Source organism: Pempheris klunzingeri, chromosome 21 (assembly GCF_042242105.1).
Source record: "Pempheris klunzingeri isolate RE-2024b chromosome 21, fPemKlu1.hap1, whole genome shotgun sequence".
Taxonomy (NCBI): Eukaryota; Metazoa; Chordata; class Actinopteri; order Acropomatiformes; family Pempheridae; genus Pempheris; species Pempheris klunzingeri.
Window position 1 is genome coordinate 8,430,011 of NC_092032.1, and position 27,140 is coordinate 8,457,150.

The 27,140-nt window shown below is 41.4% G+C and overlaps 1 protein-coding gene across 1 annotated transcript in view; it reads left to right on the plus strand.

Annotated features, from left to right (window-relative positions):
* ctnnd2a (catenin (cadherin-associated protein), delta 2a) overlaps positions 1 to 27,140 on the plus strand; it is a 198,274-nt gene that overhangs the window by 35,692 nt on the left and 135,442 nt on the right. The window contains exon 2 of the mRNA XM_070853339.1: positions 7,778 to 7,890. Coding sequence (XP_070709440.1) covers positions 7,778 to 7,890 — 113 coding nt within the window. The remainder of the gene's footprint in view (positions 1 to 7,777; positions 7,891 to 27,140) is intronic.

Sequence of the window (27,140 nt, forward strand, 5' to 3'; positions counted from 1 at the left end):
CCTCCATAAAGCCCACTGTGAGTATAATGAGTCACAAAATTCAGATGGTAATAATTGGCTCCAAAGCTGTCCACGCCAGGCAGAATTTAAATGAGCATCAGTTATGAAAGAAACTAATCCATCCCTGGATGTGACAATGGACCTTTTTGCATTACCCCATGTACAGTAGAAACCCTTGAGTCAATAAAGCAAAAATGTACAGCTAAGACAGTATTTATATACATCAGTGACTCCTCCTTCTGAAAAGTCCAGAGCACCCGGACCTTATCAGTATACAAAGTCAACAACAACAAAATGACTTTGCAAGTGTTCGGAGAGAATGTGAGAATATATAGTTTAGCTGTGAGTTTGATAAGCACATCATTTCTTTGTATTATTTCCAGTTTTATACTTTTTTAAAATTTTAAAAATTTTTTTTTTTTTAGTTAATGTCACTTTATCCACAAAGCAATACAAGCCATTGCCAGTAGTGCAGTTTCATCACTTCTGTCTTAACATCATTCAGTCTTTCCTCACCTTTTCTTGTGATTGTGAGGGATTTGCACTCATTGTCAACAGACACAACTGTGAAAATTATAGGAATAAGATGGCAATTTAGTCATGGAGTGTATTTTCTCTTAAATTCTTAGGTGTTGTATTTACAAAAGCCCACATGTCCTCTTAGGATAGGATGTGACAGTTTTACTGTCAGTGGCTACAGTGGTGGTACTATCATTTTTTGTTTTAATGCTATTTGTTTGTATTATAGCCATAATCCCTCCAAGGTAAGTTATTGCTGTTATTATCGGTACTGATATGCCGTCCATTGCATTTGCTGTATTGCTGTTAATGTAAATTAAGTTTCACTCAGAGCAGGCTGACACAGAAAAGGGCCAGTCATCATAGGGAGGACCAGCATCCCTGGTGTACAACAATAATGAATGGTGTGTTATTGAAAAGGATAGGTGTTAATAAGCAAAGTTGATGCAGAATGAAGCCAGACCAAGCTGTGTAATATTTCCTTGTCTACTATCACCATTTGCCAGATGGCTCGGGCACCTGCGTACATATCGTCACACACACACACACACACACACGAACAGTGATGCACATCAACGCAGACACTCTTATGCATGTACTCAAATACACACACACATTTTTGTTCTTCCCTTTAAAAGAGGACCCACACTGGCTGCTTATCATATGATACTAACACTAACATTGACCGAAACGACACAGTCTATTAACAATTCTTTAAAAATGTAATTCCTGTTGATGGCAACTTCGATCTTTTGTTCTTATTTAGAGGAGAAAACAAAAGGGAACCGTAGAATGACGACCCATACTGTTTAGGCTATAACCTGTAACTGGATTAGACTTCTCATGCTTTGTTGCCGTTATTAGCAACAATACAGGTACAATCATTTTCACTTTTAACTCCAAATAAAGTGGCAAATAATACAGCTAAACAGCTTGCATACAACCTGTTTGTTTACATGTCTGATCAAGGTTTTGGCCCCGCCCCGACGTTGTTTTATCCCTGTTGCTGACTTCCCAGATCTCAGCGATTACTTAAATTAGTTTAGTATTATAATCAAGAAGGGGAAAAGCTACGATGCAACAGGTAATGAACAGGAAAAACCACAACTGCCCTCACTCAGAGGTCTACAACAAGGTGTTTGTTCTCAGAAAGACAGACGTACAAGAACATGAGCACACATGCCCCATGGCAGGTAACAATAAACCCTAATGTACAGACTCAGACATACAATACCCACATTGTTGAGGAAAAAACCATTAACATGATCAGGCCATTCTGGTAATCTGTTTTCCTTTCTTCTCTTTTTCTTACACACACATGCACATGCAGAGGGAGTGGATTAGGTGTCCCTCCCTCCATCATCTTTTGTGACTTTCATCAACAGCATTGTCTCAGTCTCCTCTGCCTTTCTCCCTTGCCTTCTCCCACAACTCTCTTTTTCCTGTCGTCCAGGTGTTGCTCCCTCTCACCCTCTTTGCTGCTCCTCTCCTGACTGGTGGTTGAATTTTCACATTCATTAAAGTGACAGACGAGACAAGCAGGGGGGGGGGGGGGGGGGGGAGAGGTGCAGAAATGACTCTCAGCTAAATTTGAGCCAGGCTACCTTTGTACCTCGGCTACACGCACCACAGCTGTAAGTTTAGAAAGGAGGAACAGGGCAGACTGGTACTGTGAAGGGAATTTTAATATGCATAAGAGTGACCTTTTTACCAGCTCCCATTCATGCTCCTCTTCCCCACTCCTTCATTCCACTCATCTCATCTCAGGTTTTTTTTTCATTCCTCTTTGCTGATTGAGAAGGGGGAGAGGAAGAATAAAAGAGCGAGAGAGTTACTTCTCAACTAGAAGGTCATAGCTCCATTTGATAGCCTTTTGTCTCCCATCCAAAAACAGCACTGTTAATAGCTGCCCATAGGCCACTTTATAATGATTGGGCCTTATCTCCAGACACACACAGACAATCACGCGCAGACAGCGCATGGTGTCTTTATGGTGGCAAGTGGAAAATTTAGCTTTAACAGAGGAGGAAGTATACGGCTGTTCTTAAACTAACAGCGGTGAAATAAAAAGAGGCCGTGGCTGCTATTTATCCCATTTAAAGCTCTGATATATGGGCCGCCGCTATGTTATCTCTGCATTCTGTCCTACCATGTTAGCCTCCTATATTTATTGCCTGTGTATGCTAAAATGTTGCCTTCGTCTCATACTTTCCACTGAAAACTTCAAAATAAGTGAAAATGATAAAGATCAATTTATAAGGCTGGATCCTGGCAGTCTACCTGGCCTTGATTTCCTCAGCAATTTCCGACTGCGCTGGAGGAACTGCCTGCCATTTTATTTTACTCACAGATGTAGTTTCAGTGCCACTAAGTTCATTTGGGATTTTGCATCGCCTTCCATTTTGCTATTTTATTCTGTTCACCGTAGTTCAGTGATGTGTGATGTTTATTTTAGATAAACCTGGCTTATAGGTGTTCCTATTACATGTTTGACGCTCTCTGGATCCCTTTAGGGGGATTTCCTTTTCTTTTGCCGTCCTCCGAAGGGGGGTCGGGTTTCTCAACGGTGTTGTGCCTCTGAAGGTGTTAGGTGCCTTGCTGCAGGACACTGAAGGACAGTGGAGGATTTTATGGGGACAAGCATACTCGCATATCTGCACAGGCGCAAGTTTATATCTGCATATGCACAAGTTTCCATGTGCAAAAAGTGCCTATATACAATATATACTTGATACTGTATATGCCCGTGGGATTAATTAATGTACGCGCATACTGTCAAATTTTCTCCAGTTTAGATTTCAAATACAGCTGTATGCTGATAGTAATACAGAAAGCAAGAATGAAATGTGTGCAGAGCAGTAATAATGTGTTTTAAAATAAAATGAATGCTGAGGTGAAACTGAATTGGACAGTTAAACATTGTTCACTAAGAAACTTCAATACTGATTTTCTTTCAGATGTTGGTAAATTGTTTTCTCTGTCTGATGTTGACTTTGGCCACCTAGGGAGCACTGTGAAACACTGTCGGGCCAAACAATTTGAAAATAGCTCCAAAACAGCGTCGGCATGTTCTGAAAGGCAAATAGTTTTTCAGTCACCTATCTCTCTTGTAAAAATGTGTTTTGTTGCATATATTTATAGAAAAACACAGCAGCTTTCAGTGTGTTACAGAATTATCAAAGTATCTGCATTGTCACAAATCAGTGTCACCATCCACACTGAACACACTGAATTTAGACGAATACATTCTTTCACTATAAAAACACTTGTGGTGAACCCCCCCAGCCCCCACCCTCTGCTTTTCACCCAGACACCACTGTGAGAGCAGTGCAGGTATGTGAAAGGGCAGGGACGGTGTGGGAGGAGTCAGGACCTAATTTATAATGGCAGGGGGTGGATGGGGTTCTACAGTTGCCATAGAAACCTTTGTGGCTGACTCCGGGTGCCGCTTTCTGTTTCCTATTCATTCCTGAGAGGAAGGCAGTGACACACACACCCACAACACATGCACGACATAGTGGAATCCTACACCTTGTGCATTTTCGTAGAAAAGCACAGACGAAGCACAGGGAGCTCCAGCCGAAACTCCCTACTCATCAGTTTTGGATCTGTTGAGCTGTGGTCCATGCACCCATCAAGGTAAAATACACTGCTGTATACAAACGGAATTGTTCATGAATCAGGTCATGAATCAGCAGCACAGGGAGGTTTTCTTAGAATACACACGCAGAACGAGCTGGTGCAAGATCTATCCTTTGATTTGAATATTGATGACCACATTGTTAAGTTTATATGGTGATCTTTGCTGTACAGTGATCCAGCATCAGCACTGTTGCACTGTTCTTAGCAAGGTGACGCTCAGGTAACATTTTAAAGCATGGCAGTATAAGCTGCCCCTGCAGAGAGACAGCTTGATCGTCATTGTTAAAAGTACAGCAGTAAAGTAAAGAAAATACTGCATGTCTCCAAATTGACTTCTTAAACATGTTGCCTAAGTACTAACGCTTTTAGCAGCTGTGTGATACAGATATTTATTTTACCCACCTTTCTGTCTTTGTGTGGTTATACATAATTCATACCTCTCCGAGTCTGACCGCCAATCTTGGCATACCAAGTGTAATTCTCGCGCAGTTCTTTTTTCGTTCTAGTTTCATTTACATTATGTCAGTACCTTGAAACAAGCACTCAGTCCAGTGTAGAAAATGCTCAACTTGCTCATTATGTGAAAATATTTCCTCGCATCGTCAGTACATAAATATTTTCTCTCCATCTGTAGATTTTATGTTTGTGTCAAGTTGATGATTCATGATGTTTAAACTTTGGTGAGTAAGTAAGCTTTTACTGAGTCATTGGTTACTGAGCTGGCTGATGTGTGCAGTGCTAAAAACATAATTCAACAAAATCGTGTCAGAAATATTTGAGACTTTCTGGTGTTGAGTAGCTTTTTTAAGGTTCCTTAAGTGTTTTTAATTACTTGAGTGTCAAAAATGTAACAAGTGTTGCTGACTGTACTGTCAGATTATTCCAGCAGCTGTTTCTATCTGAGTTTACTGCTGTTCACCACACTGTGGTGTACAAAGAGACACTAGGTCTCCAAACCACAGAAATGTGGTTTTTATGTCTGAAAAATGCACTTTTAGTATCCATGATTATAGATAAAACCCAAGACTGCAGCATAGAGTGCCTAGACTACTGAATGAAGCTTTGTCTGCCCCTGCTTAAGTTATGATAACCCCAAATGTGCTCTTTACTGTCTTGTAGTTTCAGGCAATCAAAATGCTCCGCTGCATGTTACTGGACAAGTCAGTTAAACTCATGTACCCGGCAGAAATACTGGAACTGTGCCTCTGCCAATTCCTGAACGTGCTTTTAAAGTCAGTAGCATTTCCTCCTCAGAGGCATCATTTGTTGTAACGTATCAAAAACATACTAGTTCCTTAAACGAAGGGATTTAAACGAATAAAACATTTGACAGAGGGTTATGCATAAATTAACAAATGTTACCGTGATTCCTGGCTTGACAGGTTTCCCATCGTTTTTTTGGCATTCAAGCGTTACCTTAGAAGGCATTTTAGATACTTTACCATTGAGGCATTATACTTCATCAATTAGCATAATACTACTCTAGGTGCAGGGATTTGCATTTGCAGGATACATCTTGAGGATTTAAAACATTTGCAGCTGTGGCAAACAAGGTGACAAAGCAAATGTGCTGTGGGGAGCAGAGCAGGGCTTTGAAGCGAGGCACCTCACTGTAAAACAAAGCTGTAATTTAGAATTATGGGGCCAGAGGGTTTAATAGACCCTGCTCAAATTCCCAGCGTCACCTCACTTTGCAAATCATAGGGGTGGCTGGACCTGCTGCTTGTGTCGTTCACATGTGTGAGATGTCTCTTGTCACAGGTAGAGCATGGAGAATCTAGAGAGGAGTTGCTGACAGGAGGTTGAGCAACGAACGGAGAAAAGCAAGGAGGGGTTGAGTGAACGGATATTTATGATTAAGATTAAGAGAGTGGGAAGAAACACTACTATGCCTGGCTAAAAGTGTAATGGCACAAGTTTTTCTTATTAACAATTTCTATGGGAAGCACATGAGCAGTGTACTGGCATTTTCATATACCATGCAGTATGTGGTAGGGCTTCACAGATAAAGGAATTTTGTACTGTGGGTTCAATGAACTACTACCACTAGTACTACATATGTATGTGTCTGAGGCTTGCTTTTGGCTCTTAAGTGAATGTGTGTATGTGTGTGTGTGTGTGTGTGTGAGAGAGAAAGAATGAGACAGAGAGGAACAGAGAGGAGGGAGAAAGCAAGAACGTTAATGTGTGTACGAGACGAAGACAAGGAAAGAGGGAAAGAAAGAGTGTGCATATTTATGAGCAAGTGGCGGCTGTAAGCGTGCGTGAAAAAGGGGCGCGGGAGAAAGAGGGAGATGAATTGCATTGTGCTCTGTAGTGTTTGGGAGGAGAGGGGATTGAGGTTGGGACTTGAGATAGCGACTGGGGGATCAACTCATTCAGAGCTTCAAATGGCTTTGAGAAAACCAATCAAACCAGCATACACTCTCTCTACGTCTCGCTCACACACTCTCTCTCTCTCTGGGTCTCGCACACACATGCACTCACTTCGTACATACACAATATCTTCAGAGGGGTGGAGTTCACTGCCCTATTGATCTGCTTCCATGTGGCTGAAATCAACTTCAGTGTAACGCGCGCACGCACGCACGCACGCATTCACATAGTGACACACATTGATTTCTGGTTTGAAATCTCATCTGTCTGGCTCATAGCTAGATGACTGATAGGGAACTGTCAGTAAGCCAGTTATATAGCTACTGCTTCAGCACACACATGCACGCGCAAACACGGTTGGGTCAAGAGTGATGCATTCAGGGGAAGTCAGAGTGAAAGGGACACAGTCACGCCCCCCCCCCCCAGAATCTGCCATCCATTCAGCCTTAAGCAAGCAGCTCTCTACAGTGTGTTGGCATGGGTGTAACCTGACGGGAACACTGAACTCGCCAGACTGTAGTCACACATAAAATCATTTTAGGCTGTGTGTTAGACCGATAGCAGCACAGCAGAGTTTAAAAAAAGCAAAAGAGAACGCTGGGTTCTGATTTGGGATGACCATGAAGATGTCCATGAGGTTTAGTGCTTATCAAAAAAACACACTTTTCTTTTAATTTGTATTATTTTATTTCTATTTTTTTGAGATTGTGTACACATCCGAACATTTCTTTGTTGAACCAAACAAACACTCCTCATGAAGAAACTCCACAAGTATCTTCGTTAGACAGATTTGTAACCCAGTTTCAGGTGGAGGGCTTCAACTACCCCAGTTGACAACCCTCCCGCAGCACACAGCAGACAGGATTAAAGGGCTTTTTTGCTCACACATTTAGAACACTTTCTACGAGTCAGTCTGCCTCACACCTTTCCTCACCTGTCATTCACATTCATGTTAATGATCATTCTTCGCATAGCGGTCGCATAGCTGTCTTCCAGCCCTAAACTGACAATGCTTCACTTCTCCCGTAAAAGTAAGCCATAGTCCCACAGCAACTTATTATTCACATCGAAATTCTATTCCGATACTGCCTTAAACGGTTACTATTCTACCCTGGAAAAGGATATTTATGGTTTTACAGCTTTAAATATTAACTCCTCTCCCACTAATAATCAATCAGATGTCTTTTTTTCCCTCTCTTGCTCAGTCTAACACACATTTTGTCTTTCTCTGTCTCTTCAGGAGCTTCAGTTTGAACGCCTGACCAGGGAACTTGAAGCTGAGCGTCAGATTGTCGCCACCCAGCTAGAGAGATGCAAGCTGGGATCAGAAGCAGGCAGCATGAGCAGTATCAGGTAACATGCAAACCTTGTTCTGTGTGTGTGTGTGTGTGTGTGTGTGGTGTCAGGTAATACACTCTGTCCCCATCTTTTGTGCACGTGGCTGAAAGGATATTGTTGTGCTCATAAGTGTGTCCATAGACACAGTCAGGTAAAACATACATTGTGTAGGAATGAGGGTTATAATTTCCCAGCCTTATCAAACACACACACACACACACAAGAGTGCAGTAAGTGTGCATCTCGCACTGTGCATCATGTGAGTGTGTACCCCCAACACACAAGTGTGTGTGTGAGTTTGATGGAACAGGTTCTGGGTCCTTCACGACACTAATGCTGACTGCACCCTTATATGCCGTCATCCCACACACGTACACACACACAGATACACACACACACACACACACCACAGCATACACACCCTGGGTGTTTTTTTCCTCAGATCAGTGGAGTGATGTTATTGAAAAAGACCAGTGGTCCCCCTACCATGGGGTGCATTTATCAGCTGGATGGATTGGGACAACACAGAGGTTGCCGGCAAAATACACACAAATAAACACACTCACACAAGCACACACAATGATGGTGTTACATGGGGTAAAATAACACTGAGCTCGTGGGGAGCTTTATGCACATACTATACAGAAAGATGCATGACAAAAGGACGTTGGGAGTATGATGCCGCACAAGCACGCAAACATGCACATTTTCACAGACTTCACTGACACACACACACCGTGATAAAACCCTGCTCATACCTGCCTTTACCTTGCATCTGGGGTGAAATCGAGTGGCTCAAAGTACTGGTGTGAATGCACCAAAAACATACCGAGAAGGCACTGTGAGATCCGATCGGTCAGACCACATTCATACGTGGCCTAAGACACATATGGCTGCATTTTGTTAAGCAGTGTGTGCAGATGTGTCCTGGGCCACACTGAGAGCTCACCTATTCAACTGACGTCCTCTGTGTAAGCCAGTATCAAGGTCATTTTACCTAACTTCCTATCAGAACTGAGATGTTCTAAAAATAATCTCTAGAATCTGCACCCTACTGTGCATTTACAGGTGTTTCTGGTGGGGTGGCATGTCCACCCTTTAAGCTCTGTTAATCAGCACGAGTGACAAGTGAATTTCAAATCCTGAAAGGACAACTCCAGTGTTTTTTGCCCGGGCTCTATCATTGCCTGCTTTGGATTCAAAATGAATGGTGGGTATAAAAGGTTTTGGAATTGGTGCAGTAGATCGCCTCAGCCGGCAGCCCCAGACAGGCTACAAGGGCTATGATGTAATCCTTTGGGGCAACCGTGCCAGTCAAAGTATGTCCACTAAAAGCACTCGTTATTGCTACTGACAGGCTCAGATTGCTATTCAAAGGGTCTGACAACATTATGGAAAGGATTTCTACAGATATAGATCTGTAAAAGCGATAAAACAGCCATTTGATCGCTCTCTTCAAAGCCGGCAGACTCCATTGACAAAAACAATGATTTTACAGGAGTTGCTGCTCTACTTCTGCCTTGATTTGTGAGATGTAAATCATGTTACTGTATGACTTTGCTCTGTGTTTTAAATCTGCGCTTCCTAAAAGACGTCAAGACTTTGGATATGATTTTGATTTTGATAATAAAGATAAAAAAAAATAATAATGTTAAATGGCACATGATGCTGTGATATTGCTGCACCATGCACAGATTCACAAACTTTTAAAAAGGAGCAGTGGTTTGAATAGATGTTTTTAATGTATAATATAATATTTTAATATTGTGAATAAAATGCACATACCCTTTTATAAATGTTTGTACATGTACATGTTTATTTGCACATAGAGTGGGGGTGTGAGATCACATCACAAGTGGTCACTGGAGACGCAGTCGGAGAGGCAGAGACATCAACACAATCGTGACAACACACACCTTCACCCACACATATACATGCTCACTAAAGGTCTTCTTAGAGATCGTGCTTTGTGACAGAGACTTCAGAGAGGACAAACCTCACTGTTACACTTATTGGAACCCCTTTTGTCATATCAAAGCATTAACTAGCATATTAGCCACAGCCCTGAAACCCTTCAAAATACTTCATTATGCTCTCCATTTATAAGTCTGACCTTGTTTCTGCCAAAATTATTTTTAGAGAGCTCTTAACAGAAAGAGAGAATAAAGGAGGGGTGCGATGGATGAGAGGAGCTCTATGTGACTAGCATGCTCATTTTGACAGCTCAAAGCTGGAGCTCAATATCTGCCCCTCTTCTCTCACTAAATCACCGTCCCCTCGCGCTTTCTCTCGCGCAGGCTTTGCCTCTCTGTATATACAAATCCCAACTAAAAGTAAAGTTTGGTGAAAGTTAGAATAAATTTGATAAGTTTGTGTGTATTTACGTGTTTTTGTGTTTGCATGAAATTTGTGGTGATGTCGAAGAGTCAGGTTGATATAAATTCAGAATCCCTCTGACTCCCTCAGGCAGCTTATTGCATAAGTACGCAGCCCTGAGGGGGGGTAGGCAGGGAAACAGAGCACACCAGGAAAAAAGACACTTTTGAACCCAGATCATACTGTGTGCTCCGGCTGAGTCTCACATCAGACTTTCTGGCAAAAGTTTAGAGGCTCCCTTCTTGGATTTGTAATGGAAGTTAATTTATACTTGCTTTAAAAATAACCTGACTACAGTAAGTTTCTGCTTTGTTAGATTTCATTTATTATGCGGAGCTTTTGTGTTTAGTTTGTTACAATTATCACATGATTGACGATCATTTTAGGGGAATCTTTAAAGCCGTACCCACTTCTCTGTTTGATGGAGCCACTTGTTGTTTTCTACTGACATCTCATCTTAGTAGGTCCCATCTGGGTGCAGAACAATTTGCATCAAACCTGGCTAATGTTAGAAATGTTGCAACGAATAAAATGCAAATTAGGTGTGTTTCCATCAGCTGGCTTGAGGCAAATAAATGTCTCTCTGAGCACAAGGTTCCAGTGTCAGGGAAAATACATTGAAAAGAGCTTGGCTGTCTGGACCTTACTGCTGGTGGGTAGGGTTTTTTTTTTTTTTTTGTTTCAGTTCATATGAGACCATATTTCTTACTTTCCGAAGCAAGATGATGACAGAGAAGTGCCGATAACAGGTCTCTTGACTGATAGCAGAGAGTCTGCTCTACAGGTGCAGCAGTGCGTATGACAGGTCTGGGAAAAGTTATGCTGGAGATCATTTACAGTCGGTCCTTCGCTGCTTAATTTCAGTATGTTTACACCCAGTTTAGAATTGTTGTGCAGCATAATCGCACCAAACGGCTGATCTGTCATGTCGTATTTGTTACATCATTATTTGTTTGACAAACATATTTCTATCAGAATAATTGTAAAGCTTTTGTTGAATTCTGCTGCTTCCATCCAGCTTATTTAATAAGAGAATTCACATTAAAATGCATGGATGCCTTTAGGTGTCCCCTTTACATATTAACTTAATATGTGATGGGTAATAAAAACAAGCAGCCTTCCACATTAATTAACTGTCTCGAACCACTTTTTCATAACATTTTGTCACATTTCCTTTTTTGTTTCGACATCGGCTTCAGAACGAGGTATTCAAACTACATCTTTGTGCAACAGACCGAGGGGTGAAACATTGTTTCAGAACGTGCATGTGAGCAAACTACCTGAAGATGAATCGATACTCCTTTGGCAATGACTGTATCATTTCAATGAGCAGCCATTAAAATCAACAGTATGGATTTTGGCCTAGTTTCAAAGCCAAACACAAAAGCACAGCTGTTTGGCATAAATTACCCAAAATTGAATTATTAATTGCAATTATCTGTATCACAATTAATTGTCAACTAAGATTCCATGAGTATGACAGCCATATTGAATAATCCTGATACTTGTTATAATATATGATGGTGGTTTACATGCCAATAAGACATTTCAGTAAGACGGTTTTCTTTTTATCACCCGCAGCGTTTAAGATAGTTATTTGTAGACTAAGATGAATTTGTTATAAGTTAAATCAGTTGGCTCTAAACACTTGAAACTAGTTCAAGGCAGAATCATTAATTATAATCAGCCTTCCATATATTCATATGTTTGCATTGATTTTTTTTTAAATTTTAAGTTTAAGCTTCTCTTTCAAACTCATGTTACTCTTGACCCCATGATGTTTTGCTTATTGGCCCGATGCCAAGCCATCATAATTCACATATATTATTCCTATCATTTTTGACAGGTCAGTCAATACTGTTGAGGCAGAGAAAGCAAAGAAATGAGACTCTGTGTCCATCAGTAGACAACTTGACTGGGCCCACACTTCACCATGGGTTTTATCTGAATTTGTACATCTGTTTGGGTGCATTTTCTTTACGCTTGTGCATGTGTCTGGGCCAGCAATAGTCTGTCTGCCGTCAGGTCTACTGTCTCACAGTTGCATCATCTTATGATTATCACATCAGATATGGAGGATTGGCTTAGCTAAGCTTTTGTCTGCTGACAGCTCACTGTATGCCACTGAGTGCATGCTCTCAAATTTGTCAATGCGTGTCTACTAAAATGTGTGATGTGCATTTGTCTTCCCTTTGTGCTTACGCATAGACACATGTGACAGCTCACCTCTGAATTTGCCCATTTTTAATTCCTTATGTCTTTATTACATTTTGATTGACACTATCATTTATGCAGATCCCAATGCTCCCACTTTTTTTTTTTTTTTTTAGATTCCAAGCCTAAGTATAGATATTAGTGTCTGCATTATAGCCCAACTGTGAATGATCAGAGAGCGTCTGATGCTATTCAAAGAGACAGCGCTAACCTTTCCCATGGTCTCCAACATCACCACTCATTTTCCTCCCCTTCATCACTGTGTCAGTGACAAGCAGCAGCTAAATTTAGAGTGTGGTGGCTGGCTCTGAGTGAATAGGTGTTATAATAAACCACAAGTTGAAATGAAGGAAGACGAGACAGGAGCGGTAGTTAAGGGACAGTTAAGCGGTCACATATATTCTACTGTATACGGCATTTTTCACATTTTATGAAAAACTCTCATCCTTGTGAAGTTGTATTTCTCCTTTCATGGCAGTCTATACTCTTTCAGATAAGGTCTCCTGTGGGCATTAAGCTGCAGCCACCATATTCACTCAGCAGCGGGTCCATTACTCTGTTAGAAGCCTGTCAGAGTGAAAGCTACCTGGTAGCCACCCTGCAGTTTTGTGTGTGTCTGTGTTTATCATCATTCCAAATGTGTGGGTTTTTGTCTACCCTCTGTTTGTGGGTGTGTGTGTTTGCGGTAATGTGTCTACGTGTGTTCTTGGCAGCCACTGTGAGCCTGCGTGTCCTTAGTTGTGTTCCGCTCGATAAAGCAATTCAGGCATCTCCACAGACTCCTCCTCAGAGCTGAGGACCCTAAAAAATGCCTGACTGTGGTGCAGAAACCCAGGGCATTACTGACTAACATCTGTTCACACTGTGAACTGTTGGCATGCGACACAACACTTAACAGGAAGGAAACACGCACTTGGCACACATACACATACACAAGCAAACACACAGGCTCTGAATGCCATGCCGGGACTAATTTATCATTTCTCTAACATTAGTGGTAAGTGGCAGCTAGTGGGAAACATTTGCTCCTGCTGTCTTTTCTGCCTGACTAGCTGTGCAGCTCAAGCCTTCAGTGCTCTTTTAAAGGGCTATACCACTGAATTTATGGCTGACACATTTCAATTAGTATTCATCTATTTTTCACCATTATGGAGATGTTAAGACAAACAGTGGTGCAGCACCAAATGATGGAAAGTTAGTAGATAATATAATCTATTTACATAAGTCTTTCCTGCAAATGAAGCTAATTTCACTAAGATTTCTAGCCGCATAATTAGAGGAAGGTAATTCCAATACAATAATTCATTGTGATGTGTCATTTGCCTGTGATATACAGTATATAACAGCTGAGTTAAGTTGGTATATTGGTCAGCTTGGAGAAGTCAACATTTAGAGCCACCCAGGTTGTTTAGTTTTAGGCTGCATACAAGATTATTGTAAAACTTACAGAAAGCCTTTATGTCAACAATGACAGTCTTTCATATTTTGTTTTAGGATCTTCAGTTTTTAGGGTTGGAAAGCATTTGATCCGATGATCCTGAACTAAACCTGAACCGTACAGGGCCAAAGCACTGGAATTACTTTAAGACTGACTGGCTCCAGCTTTGGAAACTCACTGTCCAATGTGTAATGTAACATAAAAAGACTGCTCTAATCTATTCCATCACAACCAACTGTAGTAAAACCTTTGTGATCTTTACTAACTCTGTACTGGCTTTTCGGTGCTCCTATCGCATCTGCTGAAATGAAATCATCCATACAATTTAAAGGCAGTTCTTAATGTGTGTTGCATGGAGCATGCAGAACTTGTTTCACATGTGCCCCACCAGTGTTTTTGCAGCTCACTGAAACATAAAGCTGACAAATGTGCAATTACGGGGCAGATTCAGATCATTACAGGTCGTGCGGCTTTCGTCTGCCTTGTGGTGACCTTGCCGGGCATTCTGGGACACATTATTGGTGCATTAAAGCACTGCCCGAGAACTGTTGAGGAAATATACAGGAAATAATACAGAGCTGACTACTAAGCTAATCGTGACTCAGGGCAGTAGATTATCAAGGCTGTATATGAGATGTCACATAAGCTTATGCATTCACTGGCTAAATTTAATTATGTTTTTGTCATATTCCACTGGCTACAAGCAAGCATGGTACCAGCTTGATGCCTTGTGGCTAGCATTATGGCGTATTTATGCACATGTGATATAATAGATGACGAAATATAGATATTACAGCAATCAGTTACGCTTTAGAACAAATAACGCGCTGTGAGAGCGTGTTGTTGTAAAGCCATGCCATTAAAGAAGAAGAGAGTAGCAAGTCCATTATGATTCGCCAATTATTCTAAAGCAGAAAGGTCATGTCAGATAACAGGAATCTAAGCTGAGACACGCAGCCCCTCAGTTGGTATGCAGATGACAAGCGAAGTTGAGCGAAACAAATGTGACCTCTAAATGAGTGTTTTGTTGTGCTTAATGGAATTGTTAGTGTTTAGTGGAGAGATATGGGTGTATCAGTGCTGGGGGCGGGGGAAAGCAATGCAGAAAGAATGAGGGGAAGGGAGAGAGAGAGAGAGAAAGAAGGACAGAGGGAGAGTAGCAAAGAGACGGAGAGAGAGATAGATTGCTAATAAATAGCTTTCATTACCCCGTGGCAGCCACAGAATACAGTAGGTTCACTGATTTATTATTTCTAATTTTTTTTTTCCCGTTCTCTCTGTCTTTAGCTTGTTCTCATTGTCTCACATTTGTCTCTCTATCTCCCTGTCCTCTCTGTTCCATCCTCATGCTTTGGAAATCTTATTTTACTTCACTGTTACCACTGTACTAATGAACTGAACTCTCTCTGTGCTGGATCAAGCATAGGCAGCATGTGCATTGGTATGTAAATGTGTGTGCGGAAATCACTCACTGTGCTGTTTTGATGAGCTCTGTTGACCAGATGTTCCCTTTGGCCATATCGTTTATGTATCTGCTGTCATGTATTTATGGCGCTCGTGGATTCAAGCGTGTGAGTTATGTCTGTTTCATAAACGGACAGACCTTTGCTTCAGGCGTCACTAATTGCTGTTGATGGTTTACGCGGCTAAAAATTCCTTGGAAAAAAAAAAGAGAACAAAACTGTGAAAGCAGTTCATAACTAATACTCACATTTCTGTGCTAATATTGAAAGAAATGATGCAGTATAACTGATTGTGCACCCTAAATGTGTGCACGACTGTCCCACTAGACGTGTTCATACACACACCTGTAAGAATATATATACACACAAGAGCCAGATGCTGTGTTGTCTTGACAAGTAGATTTTTCCCTTCTGATGTCCAGTGGTCATAGAAGCACTCACCAACAAAGAAAATGCTTGTACAAGGACATTGTTTGTGGTGTGTGTGTGTGTGTGTGTGTGTGTGTGTGTTAAAGGCTATATTATAAGATAATAATATGTCATAAGATGATGAGAATCTAAGTGCAAAGGCCCACTCACAGCCTTCAACTCCACGTTATTGCCCTCGTTAATTTGTGTGACCTTCATCTGGTCTGTGTGCAGATATGTGCTTACCCCCAATTAATTGTACCATTCAGTAGGCTCCTGTAGATGCTCATGTACTGCGCGTGTGCAGATCCCTGAAAGTATAAACAGAACTACAGTATAAACAGAACTACTACTACATGTCTGTGGTGTCCGCAGCTGTCCCTGTATGCTTGGGAGTATAATCCATAGACTGTATTTACAGAGATGGACGATACGTCTCCACTTCCTCCCACTGTACAAAGATTAAGCCAAAATAATCCAGGAATGGGTGCTGCCATATAGTACAGGTGACGACTTTTGGAGCCGGAAGGTCCCGTCCTTAAACCTGCCCAACTCAACTGCAAGCTTAACAGAAAAACAGAGAACCCATCTGAGAGAAAATTGTATTTGACGTGCACTTGTCTCATACTCTAAAATGGAAGGGACGCGGTTCATGACCTGTACTGCAGCGAGCCTCCAGGGGGCGATTGAGATGTTTTAGTTTCATTTCAGGGAAACTATCATGTTGTCCATCTCCATATACAGTCTGTGGTACAATACTAATACCAATGCACCATCTTTCCTAGTTCAGCTGCTTGTTCCTCTAGTAGCGCCTGACGTCTGCTGGCAAATGCTCTGCGCCACAATACATCACCTCAGTGCGGCATCTCCATTATCAGTTTAATAGATAGAGGAGTGTATGTGTTTTTGGAGTTTCTAAATACCCTGGTATACTGTGATACTGTCCAGGTCAAACAAGAAGCAGTAACAAAGTCAGAAATTACCTCTCAGGAAGTCAGATCTGTAGCACACACATAGATACACACATGAGCACACACTATTCTTATTGCTTTTACCTAGTTGTGTCCTACCGTATATGCTGCAGAACCCGTGTGTATCAAACAATACTTCCAGTCAACATATTGAACTGATACGCACATAAAGATTGAGAGACAAAAACGTGTGACAGAGAGAGTGAGAGGGAGAGGGAGAGGGAGAGGGAGAGGAGGGGAGAGTGAGGTGTAAAGTTCCAGGCCTGAGGCTGTAACAGTTTTCTGATGGTGTTGTTCATGACTTACACATCTGCCCAAAGACCCCTCGGGTAGGTCAGAGAAAGGTAAAACCTGAGTTTCCGAGTGAGTGTATGTGAGAGAGAGAACGAGAGCAATGAGTCATCACACACACATGCTTGCCTTGGTGTGCATTGGTGCCCATTCCCGAAGCCCATATAGGACTATTTATTCTAATCAAGCCATGACATTTAGTTCCACACCAGCAGGGACCAGTGCCACTCTTTGTGCCGCATGTATAAACACATCCACACATTTTCACACATTTCCTCACCCTGCACCCAAGACTTTTCTCAGGGGCAGACACATTTACCAGACTATAAAGTTGCACTACCCTTAGGAGCAGATATTCACCATACACCCCTGGTATGGGCTTAGTTTTCACACACTTTAGAGTTGATCACAGCGGCTAAGGCTCCAGACACATGGCGAGCGGCAGAAACAGTTTGAAAAAGTCCCCTGCTTGTCTGTTATTGAATTATATTTTGTATGACTTGCTCCAACTTCTTCAGTGTCTTCATCAATGTCCTAAAAAAAGCCACGCTCACAGCTCTGTGAGGCACGTGCATTGGCACAGTATGCTCACATGCTTAAAGTAACAATGTTGTTATATTACGATATTCACTATTTTAATTTAGCATGTTAGCATGCAATCGTTTTTTAATTAGTACTTTACGCAAAGCACACCTAAGGCTGATGGGAATGTCGTTAATTATGCTAGTACTTGGTCAAGTATTAGACAAAATACAATCTTGATCTAATGATGGCACTAAGTTAAAGTCAGAAAGTTGCCAAAGTTGTATGATTCATCTTGTGGACAAAATTTCATAGAAATCCACCCAATGGTTGACATAACATTTCTCCAGAAAATGAAAATGTGGACCTCGTGGTGGCACTAAAGGCAAAGTCAGGGGATCACCTAAAAGGCTTCATCTTCTGGGTTTAGTGAATATCTGTACAAAATATCACCATAGTAGTTGCGATATTTCAGTCTGGCTTAAAGTGGTAGACCAACACCATCCACTGACCCCTGCTGCTTGCAAGGATAAGAAAAAAAAAATGCTTTCTTCGCGTCTTCTGTTTGTTCTGTGTTTAAAGGTGACTCTTTTTATTAACCCAATCAATGTGTGGTTTGAATAAAAGTTTTATGATGTGCACTGTATGAAGTCAGTATGTGCTAGTCATGTTTGCACTGCATTACTGCATCACATTGATGTGAAATGAGTTTAGAAACACGTTTCCCACATAGATGAATCTAATGCTGGATTTAATTTATTGGACATGTCCATCACATTCACAGCTTTTAGACTTCATCATGCAGTTATCATTTTATAGCTTTTTCCATGCTGTCTCTCTGTTCCTGACCACCCTCCTGTTTTTGCCACGGCTAAAATACTATCCAATTACATTCCTTTATCTCACTATACCCCACTCTCGTCTCCTGCGTTGGGTGATAATAGAGGGATCCATCACACCATTAGCTGCAGGCGGTTTTATAAGCTCAGCAAAATGCTGCATAGAGAGAACTCAAATTATAGGCTGCTGCATTATACCTTAAAATACGCTTTATGTTTGGCCCTGTGTGTGTATGTGTGTGTGTTTATGAGTGTGTGTGTGTGTGTGAGTGATGATACAGCGAGTCCCCTAATGACTGATGATGCATTTCCAAGAGGAGAGGAGAAAAATGGTGGCAGGTGGCGACATCTCTCACACCGCTGTCGTCCCCACTGTGTATCTTTCTGTCTGCCTCTCTCTGTGTTGTTTCGTCTCTCCCTCTATCTATCTATCTTCTCTCTTACATTACATCTCGGCTTTCCACATTTTAGAGATTGCATTTTTTTTTCTTCACAAGACACAAGACACATTTCACTGTATATGGAGAAACCCTTTTGGCTTTGTGTATCTGTAGAATTATTGATAGCCTTGCTAGCAGCCAGGTTAGCTCTTGTTTAAAGGAAAATTGTTCATTTAAAGGCATTCAAAATTTGGAAAGTGAAATTTCATTGATGGCGCTGACTGAAAAAAGCCCTTTTTATCTCGGCATCTTCAACAAAGAAGCTGGAGGTCACAGTCAGCTAAAGAACAACACTCAAGTGCAGGTAGGGATTTAGGGACTGATTGTTGCTCAGGGACACTTAAGTACAACCAATGTATACCAAGTATACCTCTTGAACAGTAGCCAGAACAGTAGATGATCCACCACTGCTAAGCATCTAGCTTAGAGAAACAATTTGCTATAATGTAAATACCCAAGTGGGTGGCTACTTGTCTTTGTACGTTTCAGTTTTTAATGGGTAGCTGCATGCAGATTTTTGCAGGTTCTGCTTTGTGGTGAACACATCTCTCCCCCAAGGATCTGACACCGTTGCATCTCCATTCTCCACACGCCTGCTCCTGCACCAAAACTTTCCCCTGTGCCCCAGAAGAGTAGTTAACGTTATGGATATGAATTGGCTTGTGATATTAAATATTATGTCAAACGAAACACAATGCTGTGATGCCACTCCCAGCTCAACTATTAAACAGATTGTGTAAATGTTCACTCTCTTTTGTGAATGTTTCTACGAGTGATTTAACTGTTTATTTGCATATAGAGCACTGATGCGAGATCCAATCACAAGTGGTCACTGGAGACGCATGTAGAGACACATTGGACACATGGCAGGTGTGAAATGATGTACTGAGAGGTGTCCACTTACCATCAAATCATCCAACATGCATGTTAATGCATGTGCCAAAGACTTTGTCAGCTTTCGGTCAGTAATGGTCAGTGGGTATCTGGCCAATATGTTCTCTGTTAAGGGTCAAATAAAACTTGATTTGAGATTTTGCTGTTTTTTCGAATACGCCATATCATTTCCTTTGCTGTCATTTCAGTTGTAGAGGTGAAGGGGGATAGATAGGCCACATTTATTCCTGTAGGAGTCAGCAGCTGGTGACTCCATGTCAGTGGCAAGGAGACGGAGGCCTGCAGGGCCAGCAGCAGTGTGTGTGTGTGTGTGTGCACGTGTGTGTGTGTGTGTGTGTGTATCTGCCCACCCGAGTGTGTGTGTGTCCTCATGCTGAGGGGAATCGGGGGTGTTTGGTTCATTAAACATGCAAATGCATGCTTATCTTCCCCCAACACCAGATAGTGGTGAGAATAGATAAGAACCAACCAAACCATGCCAGAGAGGCAGACACAGAGAGAAAATCAGAGAGAGAGATAGAAAGAAACTGAGAGAGAAACACTGAGACAAAACACAGACACAGAGAGATAAAACAAGAGAACACAGCAAGGGACTGATTCCAAAAAGCAAGGTGTGAAGGAAGAACACAGGAAAGAGGGTAAGAGGCATAGAGAGACAGAAGAGAAATGCTTTTCAACAAATGCTGTGGAAGGTAATGTCTCCCCAGAGCTTATTTAATAGGACACCTGATGGCTATTTGAACATGTGTGTTATCTCTGTTTTCTTTGTTTTTGACACCATTAGCCATAATGGTCCCTCATGATAATATTTTGTGAGCATGGAGTGGATATGTGTGTCTGTTTATCCATGTCATTCATCCATCACTTATTCATCAGACAGCTCTGATCACATTTTAACAAAATGTGGAAATATGATGCATCTCGCTGCTTTTGGCATTTTCTAAATGACTATGATTGTCCCAGGGGAGGGCAGTAATTACAGGTCAAAATAAGGTGATAAATATGTTACTGACTGGCCGTGAGGGATACTTTATCATTTTTATTTGCTGATGTGTTCATCATCGCCTTGCTAGTCAAATAAACAATGTGTTTTCTTGCTAGTACATATCTTCAGGCACCAAGCTGATGTGCTTGTGCCTGATCAGTGCCCAGGGGCTCCACTTTGTGCTGAACTTGGCACTCCTTTTGATTTTGGTCTTTATAACTATTCTGTGTGTGTGTGTCATTTATGTGGGATTATGATCTGTGCTTTCCTGTCAGTTCAGCAAGAATGGCTGAAAATGTGTGTGTGCGTTCATTAATCCAGTGATGCAGAGATGTTTTGTTGACCACACACTATAAAAGTTTGACAGGCGATTGTGTGTGTGTGTGTGTGTGTGTGTGTGTGTGTGTGTGTGTGTGTGTGTGTGTGTGTGTGTGTGTGTGTGTGTGTGTGCAGGAGCATGCTTATGTGACTACCTGCCTGCCTACCTGCCTGTCTTCCATCTTGTAGGCATGTGTTTTTCTGTGTTTGAGTGTGTGTGGTGACAGTGTGATCAGTGTTGGGGAGAAAAGGCTTCCATTTAATAGGATTGAAATAAGCTGGTTCCAAAAAATGCCAACTGTAATTCAAATGATTTTGGTAAAAAAAACAAAACAAAGCGATCACAGTAAAGACACAATACAGGAGGTAATTTAATTCTGTTCTGTTCACTCTACAATAAAAAAAATCAACAGAGAAACAGGAAATACTTCTTTAATGAGACATGAGAGTATTAAATCTACTCAAACAACCATGTTATTTACATTAGGTGTATTTAGATCCAATACTGCAGGTGTTGTTATTAGTAATGTCCAGAGACTGAGAGAGGAATGTGTGAGAGAAGGGAAAAAAGATAATAGCAGGGGTGAGGGAAGAGGATTGGATATAAACACATGGAGAGAAAGGGAGACAGACAGGTGAGAATAAAGAGGAGGGAAGGTGAGAGATCAAGGTAAAAGATGAAGAGCTGATGTAAGCATGTACCTTGGAGATATTCCCAAAGAATATTTAGGGGAAAAAGGGACAAGCTGAAAGATGGAAGCAGAGGCAGTGATGAATATATTTGTCCCAGCGAATGTGCACCTGACCATTAACATGCACGACTTAGAAACTTGCCGTTCAAGTTCTTGTCCTCTCACTGATGTCCTCAAAGGTGTTGGTGCTAGAGGACCTCAGATAATCTGACTTGTGTGTGTGTGTGTGTGTGTGTGTGTGTGTGTGTGTGTGTGACTGAGAGAAAAGACAGAGAGGGCGAGAGAGAGAGAATATGAGTGAGTTTGTCCTCTGAAGGCATCATACCCTGAGGCCAAAGGAATCAGTGCCCGGAGCAGTTTGAGAAGAAGATTTCATACTACTCATAGTGGAGGCTATGCGGGTGATAGGATGTGTGTGTGTGTGTTTGCTTGTGTGTGTATATGGCCTGGCCTCTTCTTTTCACAAACCCGAGTTCTTCACTTAAACTTTGTGAACCATACCCACACTTTGTCATTAATATGTACCAGCAGTGTGAAGAGGACAAAAATCGACAGAAAAGGCAAACTGTCTGTTCAGACTCCAAGCCTTTATTCTGCATCGTTACCTCTGGTGCCTACGTGAATACTGAAGCCTTCAGCAGTTTGAAAGCAAACAAAAAAACAGGACAAATGATTGATTGGATTCATTTATTGAAACATAAAGCGATGCATGCACTATACTGTACTGTGCTGTGCTGTGCTGTGCTGCACAAAGCATCATATTCCAACAAAGAGGATTTAGATTAACACAATAAAGATAGCAAGTTTATTTCCTGTGGGCCAGGGGTGGGATGTGGGGGCAGAGTCCTCCCAAGAGCCATAGCTGGATGCTGTGATTACACTTTTCATTGTGACTTTTATCACCTGCTCCGGAAGCTCCCAAATCGATTTTTGTTTGCATTGTAACCCAATGAGTCAGACGGTATCCTGGGTGGTGAGAGTCACTTGATGATTTAAAAGCGACATAATCTAGATGGATTCCTGTGGAGAGTCATAGACTTACGGCTTCAATTTATATATCAAAGCAAAGAGGTGGAGAGCAACAGGTTGTGTGTCAAATGCCATTCGAATGTATGTTGTTCACATATTAACTCTAGCTGATGTCTATAATGGTCACATGGTTCACATCAACAACAGATATCCTCTCTCTGAGCGGAACTATGTGGTCTTTAAACAGCAGAAATCTATAGCCTGTTAGTTTAATCCGTGTCAATTTAATTTGTAATGTTTTCTTTTCATTTCTTCATGGTCCTGTCTCCTTTTTGTATTTTTTCATCGCCGGTCCTTTGAGACTTGCTCGTGACAAATGGCTTCATAAACTTGAAATAAAATCAAGCATTAACAGAGCTCACGTTGAAAAGGTGGTTTTATGATCATGACAACTGTCATTAATCCAGAGAAACCAACCAAACCAATCATTACTGTTTAAACATGACTGTCTAAAATGGCCTGTTCTGGTCTTGGTGTGAAAATTATTTTGGAGCTTTTGTGTTCTAGGCCAGCTGTCTCATGGCAGGCTTCAGTGCGTTAAGGTCGGCATCTGTTCTGAGGTTCTAGCCCTCAGGTACATCCTCTGGCTATCTTCCTCACAAAAGAGCGCTGCCCTCTCTAAGTTAGAGGATTCAAGATAAAAAGAGAGAGAAGAAAGTGACTGTAGTGTAAATTGATGAAGTCAATTTTATTGGAGACGAAGAACAAAAATCAAAGTCCAGGTCTTTTTCTTGTTATCTTATCGCTGCAGGAATGCCCTAAAGTTTTTAAAGGGGTGGCCAAAGTTTTCAGAATGAGCGGAGGGTGAAGAGAGTGAAGAGAGTGAAGAGGTCTCGATCGCTAAAAACAGAAACATGCAGGCTTTTTTTTTTTTTTTCTTTTCAAGAGAAATGGGAAGCCTCGTGAATATGTCTTATAAAAAGCAAGCCCAGAATCACTAAATATACTCAGTGTATTGCATCAAATAGGCCAAATCATGAGCGAGTAACATGGAACGTGTGGGAGTTTGGATGGGGGACTCTACTCTTGGCAAATCTACATTAAGTGATATTTTACGGTAAAAAAACAGGGAAGAATAGAAAAACACTCCGATCACACTTTAGTATTGCCACACAGACGTTGTTCTTCTGTGTATTTTGGCAATTTCACAATCACTAGACACAGGTTGGGTTGATCATAGGTGAATGCAACCAATTAGAGATACATTAAGGGTCCAGCACCCAATATTCAAGGTCTAAACATGAGTTGAACACATTATGGCTTATATTTTATGAACTGTTTTAAAACATGTTTATCATGCACCCCTGCAGTGAGGAACAATATAAAATATAGAAACTTTAAGGTTCCACTGTTATTACCGCATTGTTTCTTTTATTATTTACTATTTTCCCCATTCTCTTAATAGCAGCAGTTTGGAAAGAAAAAAAAAAAAGACTTCTTTGTGAGGTAGATTCAGGAAACAGGCTCGAATAACTGTGGAGACGTAGTTTTCCCTGTTTGAAAATGTATTAGAGGCATTCATTCATTTAGTGTTGTCACCATGAAAGTGAGATGTGGCCTGAATATAGATGTGTGGCCGTAATGAAACATCACAATCAAAACAGCAAAACAACCAAACACTGATTTTGTTGCAATCAATATGCTGTAGAGGAAGCTATGGGCCTGTTATTTACCTGCTGTTGTTATCGCAGCTGTGTGTTTACTTCCATTCCTTCATGCATGCAGAGAATCTTCTTTTCATAATTTTTATTGAATATCTGGTAAAGGATAAATGTAAAATCAATGAAGGCAGTGCTTTCTGGATTTGTGTGTGTGTGTGTGTGTGTGTGTGTGTGTGTGTGTGTGTTTTCAGATGCACCTAGAGAAATAAGGAAATGAACAAAGAGGAAATTACCAAGAAATAGCATTTCAGATTTACAAGCTTCACATATTTGTACCCGGTCCCTAAATCAAATCTTATCATCTTTTGTGTCTCAATTTGTTAAAAGATGTTAGCAAAGGTCGACTTTTAAACATTTGGTACATAATGACAACAGCTTGTGAAATGATAAGTATTGACAACTTGTTGCAATGTTAGCAGGAAAAACGAGAGGCAGTAAAATTACTCGCAAGTTAGCAGTGGCATGCTAGCCAGATGGCCAGCGTGTGTGTGTGTGTGTGTGTGTGTGTGTGTGTGTGTGTGTGCGTGTGCGCGGTCTTAGATGGATGTTGTTGAGTCATTGCAGCCCAGATATGATATATTGTTATAACCAGACCAGTCGGCTCCTCTCCTACCACTTAATTAAAACCTCAGCCCCAGGGCCCCACTTCATGTCACATCACATCATTCTCATCAATCAATCACACACACATACATGCATACATTCCCACTCGATGTATAAATTTATGTAGGCTCTGTGAACAGCCTCATCATCTTACACACCTACATGCACGCCTACACTGTGTTATTTGTGTAATAGAGCGTGAACATTATTCATTTTCACTCCAAAGAGGCCGTGTCACCCTCCTGTGGAACGTTAGCTGTCTGTAGCATTAATTACAGTAGAGGAATATGAAACAGATGACTGATAGGTCCAGCAAGGCGTCAGTATACAGTGCATGACTACATTTTCACATAAAACTTATCTGACTATGTGGGAATGGGTTGAGTGAGAGTTGTTCAAAGAAAATGATTAAATATGTTCCAGTAGCTTGTGTTGTGATGAGTACAACGTGCCCACATGCAGCTTCTTAAAATTCAATCAAATGGCACATCAGGAGAATGAATCGGGCAGACTTTTGACCTGCAGAGTTGCAGAAGTGAACACGAGAACCTCTAAGACCAAGCTTAGCGCTGGGACAAGGATGCAAAGCTCCCTGTAGTCTGTTACAAGATTAGTGTCCACTCCAGTGTAAATAACTAGACAAGAGGCAATAATGAAGAGGCTTCTTGCAGGTTTGTTCATCACGCTGACCTGCTACAAGTTCACATAGCATTAGTGTCTTCAAACACTCTCATTTAACATTTGCTCCTGTATCCTGAAATTTTAAGTTGGATGTTGGACTAAATTTGACTTAGGTCTTAGAGTTTTCTCTGCGTGTGCTGCGTGGTCTCCCCCGAATCATGAATACCATGAATATTGACAGTGTGAAGCTCATGTTGAGCCATTATGCTGATCACACAGTCAAGCAGCGACAGTTCCTATTTGGTGTAAGATTACAAGTGTGTGTGTGTGTGTGGTTGTGTGTGTCTGTGAAGCCATAGAGGATTGGTAATTGGTCTCATGGGGCCCTCAAAGAGAGAGACGGTGTAAGGCGAATAACCTCTCCCCCCTCACACACAAACTGTACACGCACACAAACACACACACACACACCCACACTAATATACCCCTTCACTGGAGTGGAAGCTACTGAGAGTGACTCTGTGACTCGCACTAAATCATTGGTTAGATTATCCTCTGGGGGATGAGTGATTTAGACCGTCGACTGCTTCAGCCCCGAAAGCTCTGAGATGTCCTATCCACCCATGACATCACACTACTGCCCTTGGGTGTGAGTCCGTGTGTGTCTGTGTCATATCGACGTGTATGCATGGGTTTTGCAGTGCCTGACAAGCTGCAGGAGATTACAATTTATTTGGCAGACAAGATACAGACACAGGATACACAGATGTACACAGGGTGATTTGGCTTGTTGTCTAAAAGAAATATGACATAGAGTGTATCGTATTTTTCCACGTAAATATGTATACACTTAAAGAACAGGACGTATCGCTGTCCACTCATCTAATGGAACAGATTTGTGCAGATGCGAATGAGAGGAGAAAGGTGTGGAATTGCCAAAACATAATAGCTGTTTCCCTGGGAAGATGAGAAAACTGTGAAAGTGTTCTATCACTCCATGTAACTGATATGTCAAACAGAAGTGGCAGACATATGGCACTTTTCCTCCAAACCAACCCCTTTCTTTTGACAACATGAAACGCTGGTCACAACACAGCAGAACACGTTAACGGAGATGTTGAAATGTACGATGGGCAACAAATTCAGCGTCGGTTGCACATTTATTCCACTTTAAAACTCACATCTACTTTTAAAATCTGATGATTCATCGCACACTGGCTAGTCCTCAGTTAGTGTCCATGGTAGATCCACATGTGGAATCAATCACCAGTGACTCCCACTGGGTGAGGCCAAACTCTTTCTGAGCCAGCAACGCAGTTGACAAATTATGATCGTCGTTCGAGCCATGAGTTTTCACCTTTGGTCTCTGTAATCTGTGTTAATCCTGTTCTGTTTGTCTAATAATCGGCCCTACCAGTAGCACAGTGGTGTGTCAGCATGCTTATTGGGGTTGACATTGCATATATTGTTAGTATTTGGCCTTTTGTCTGCTCATCTTCT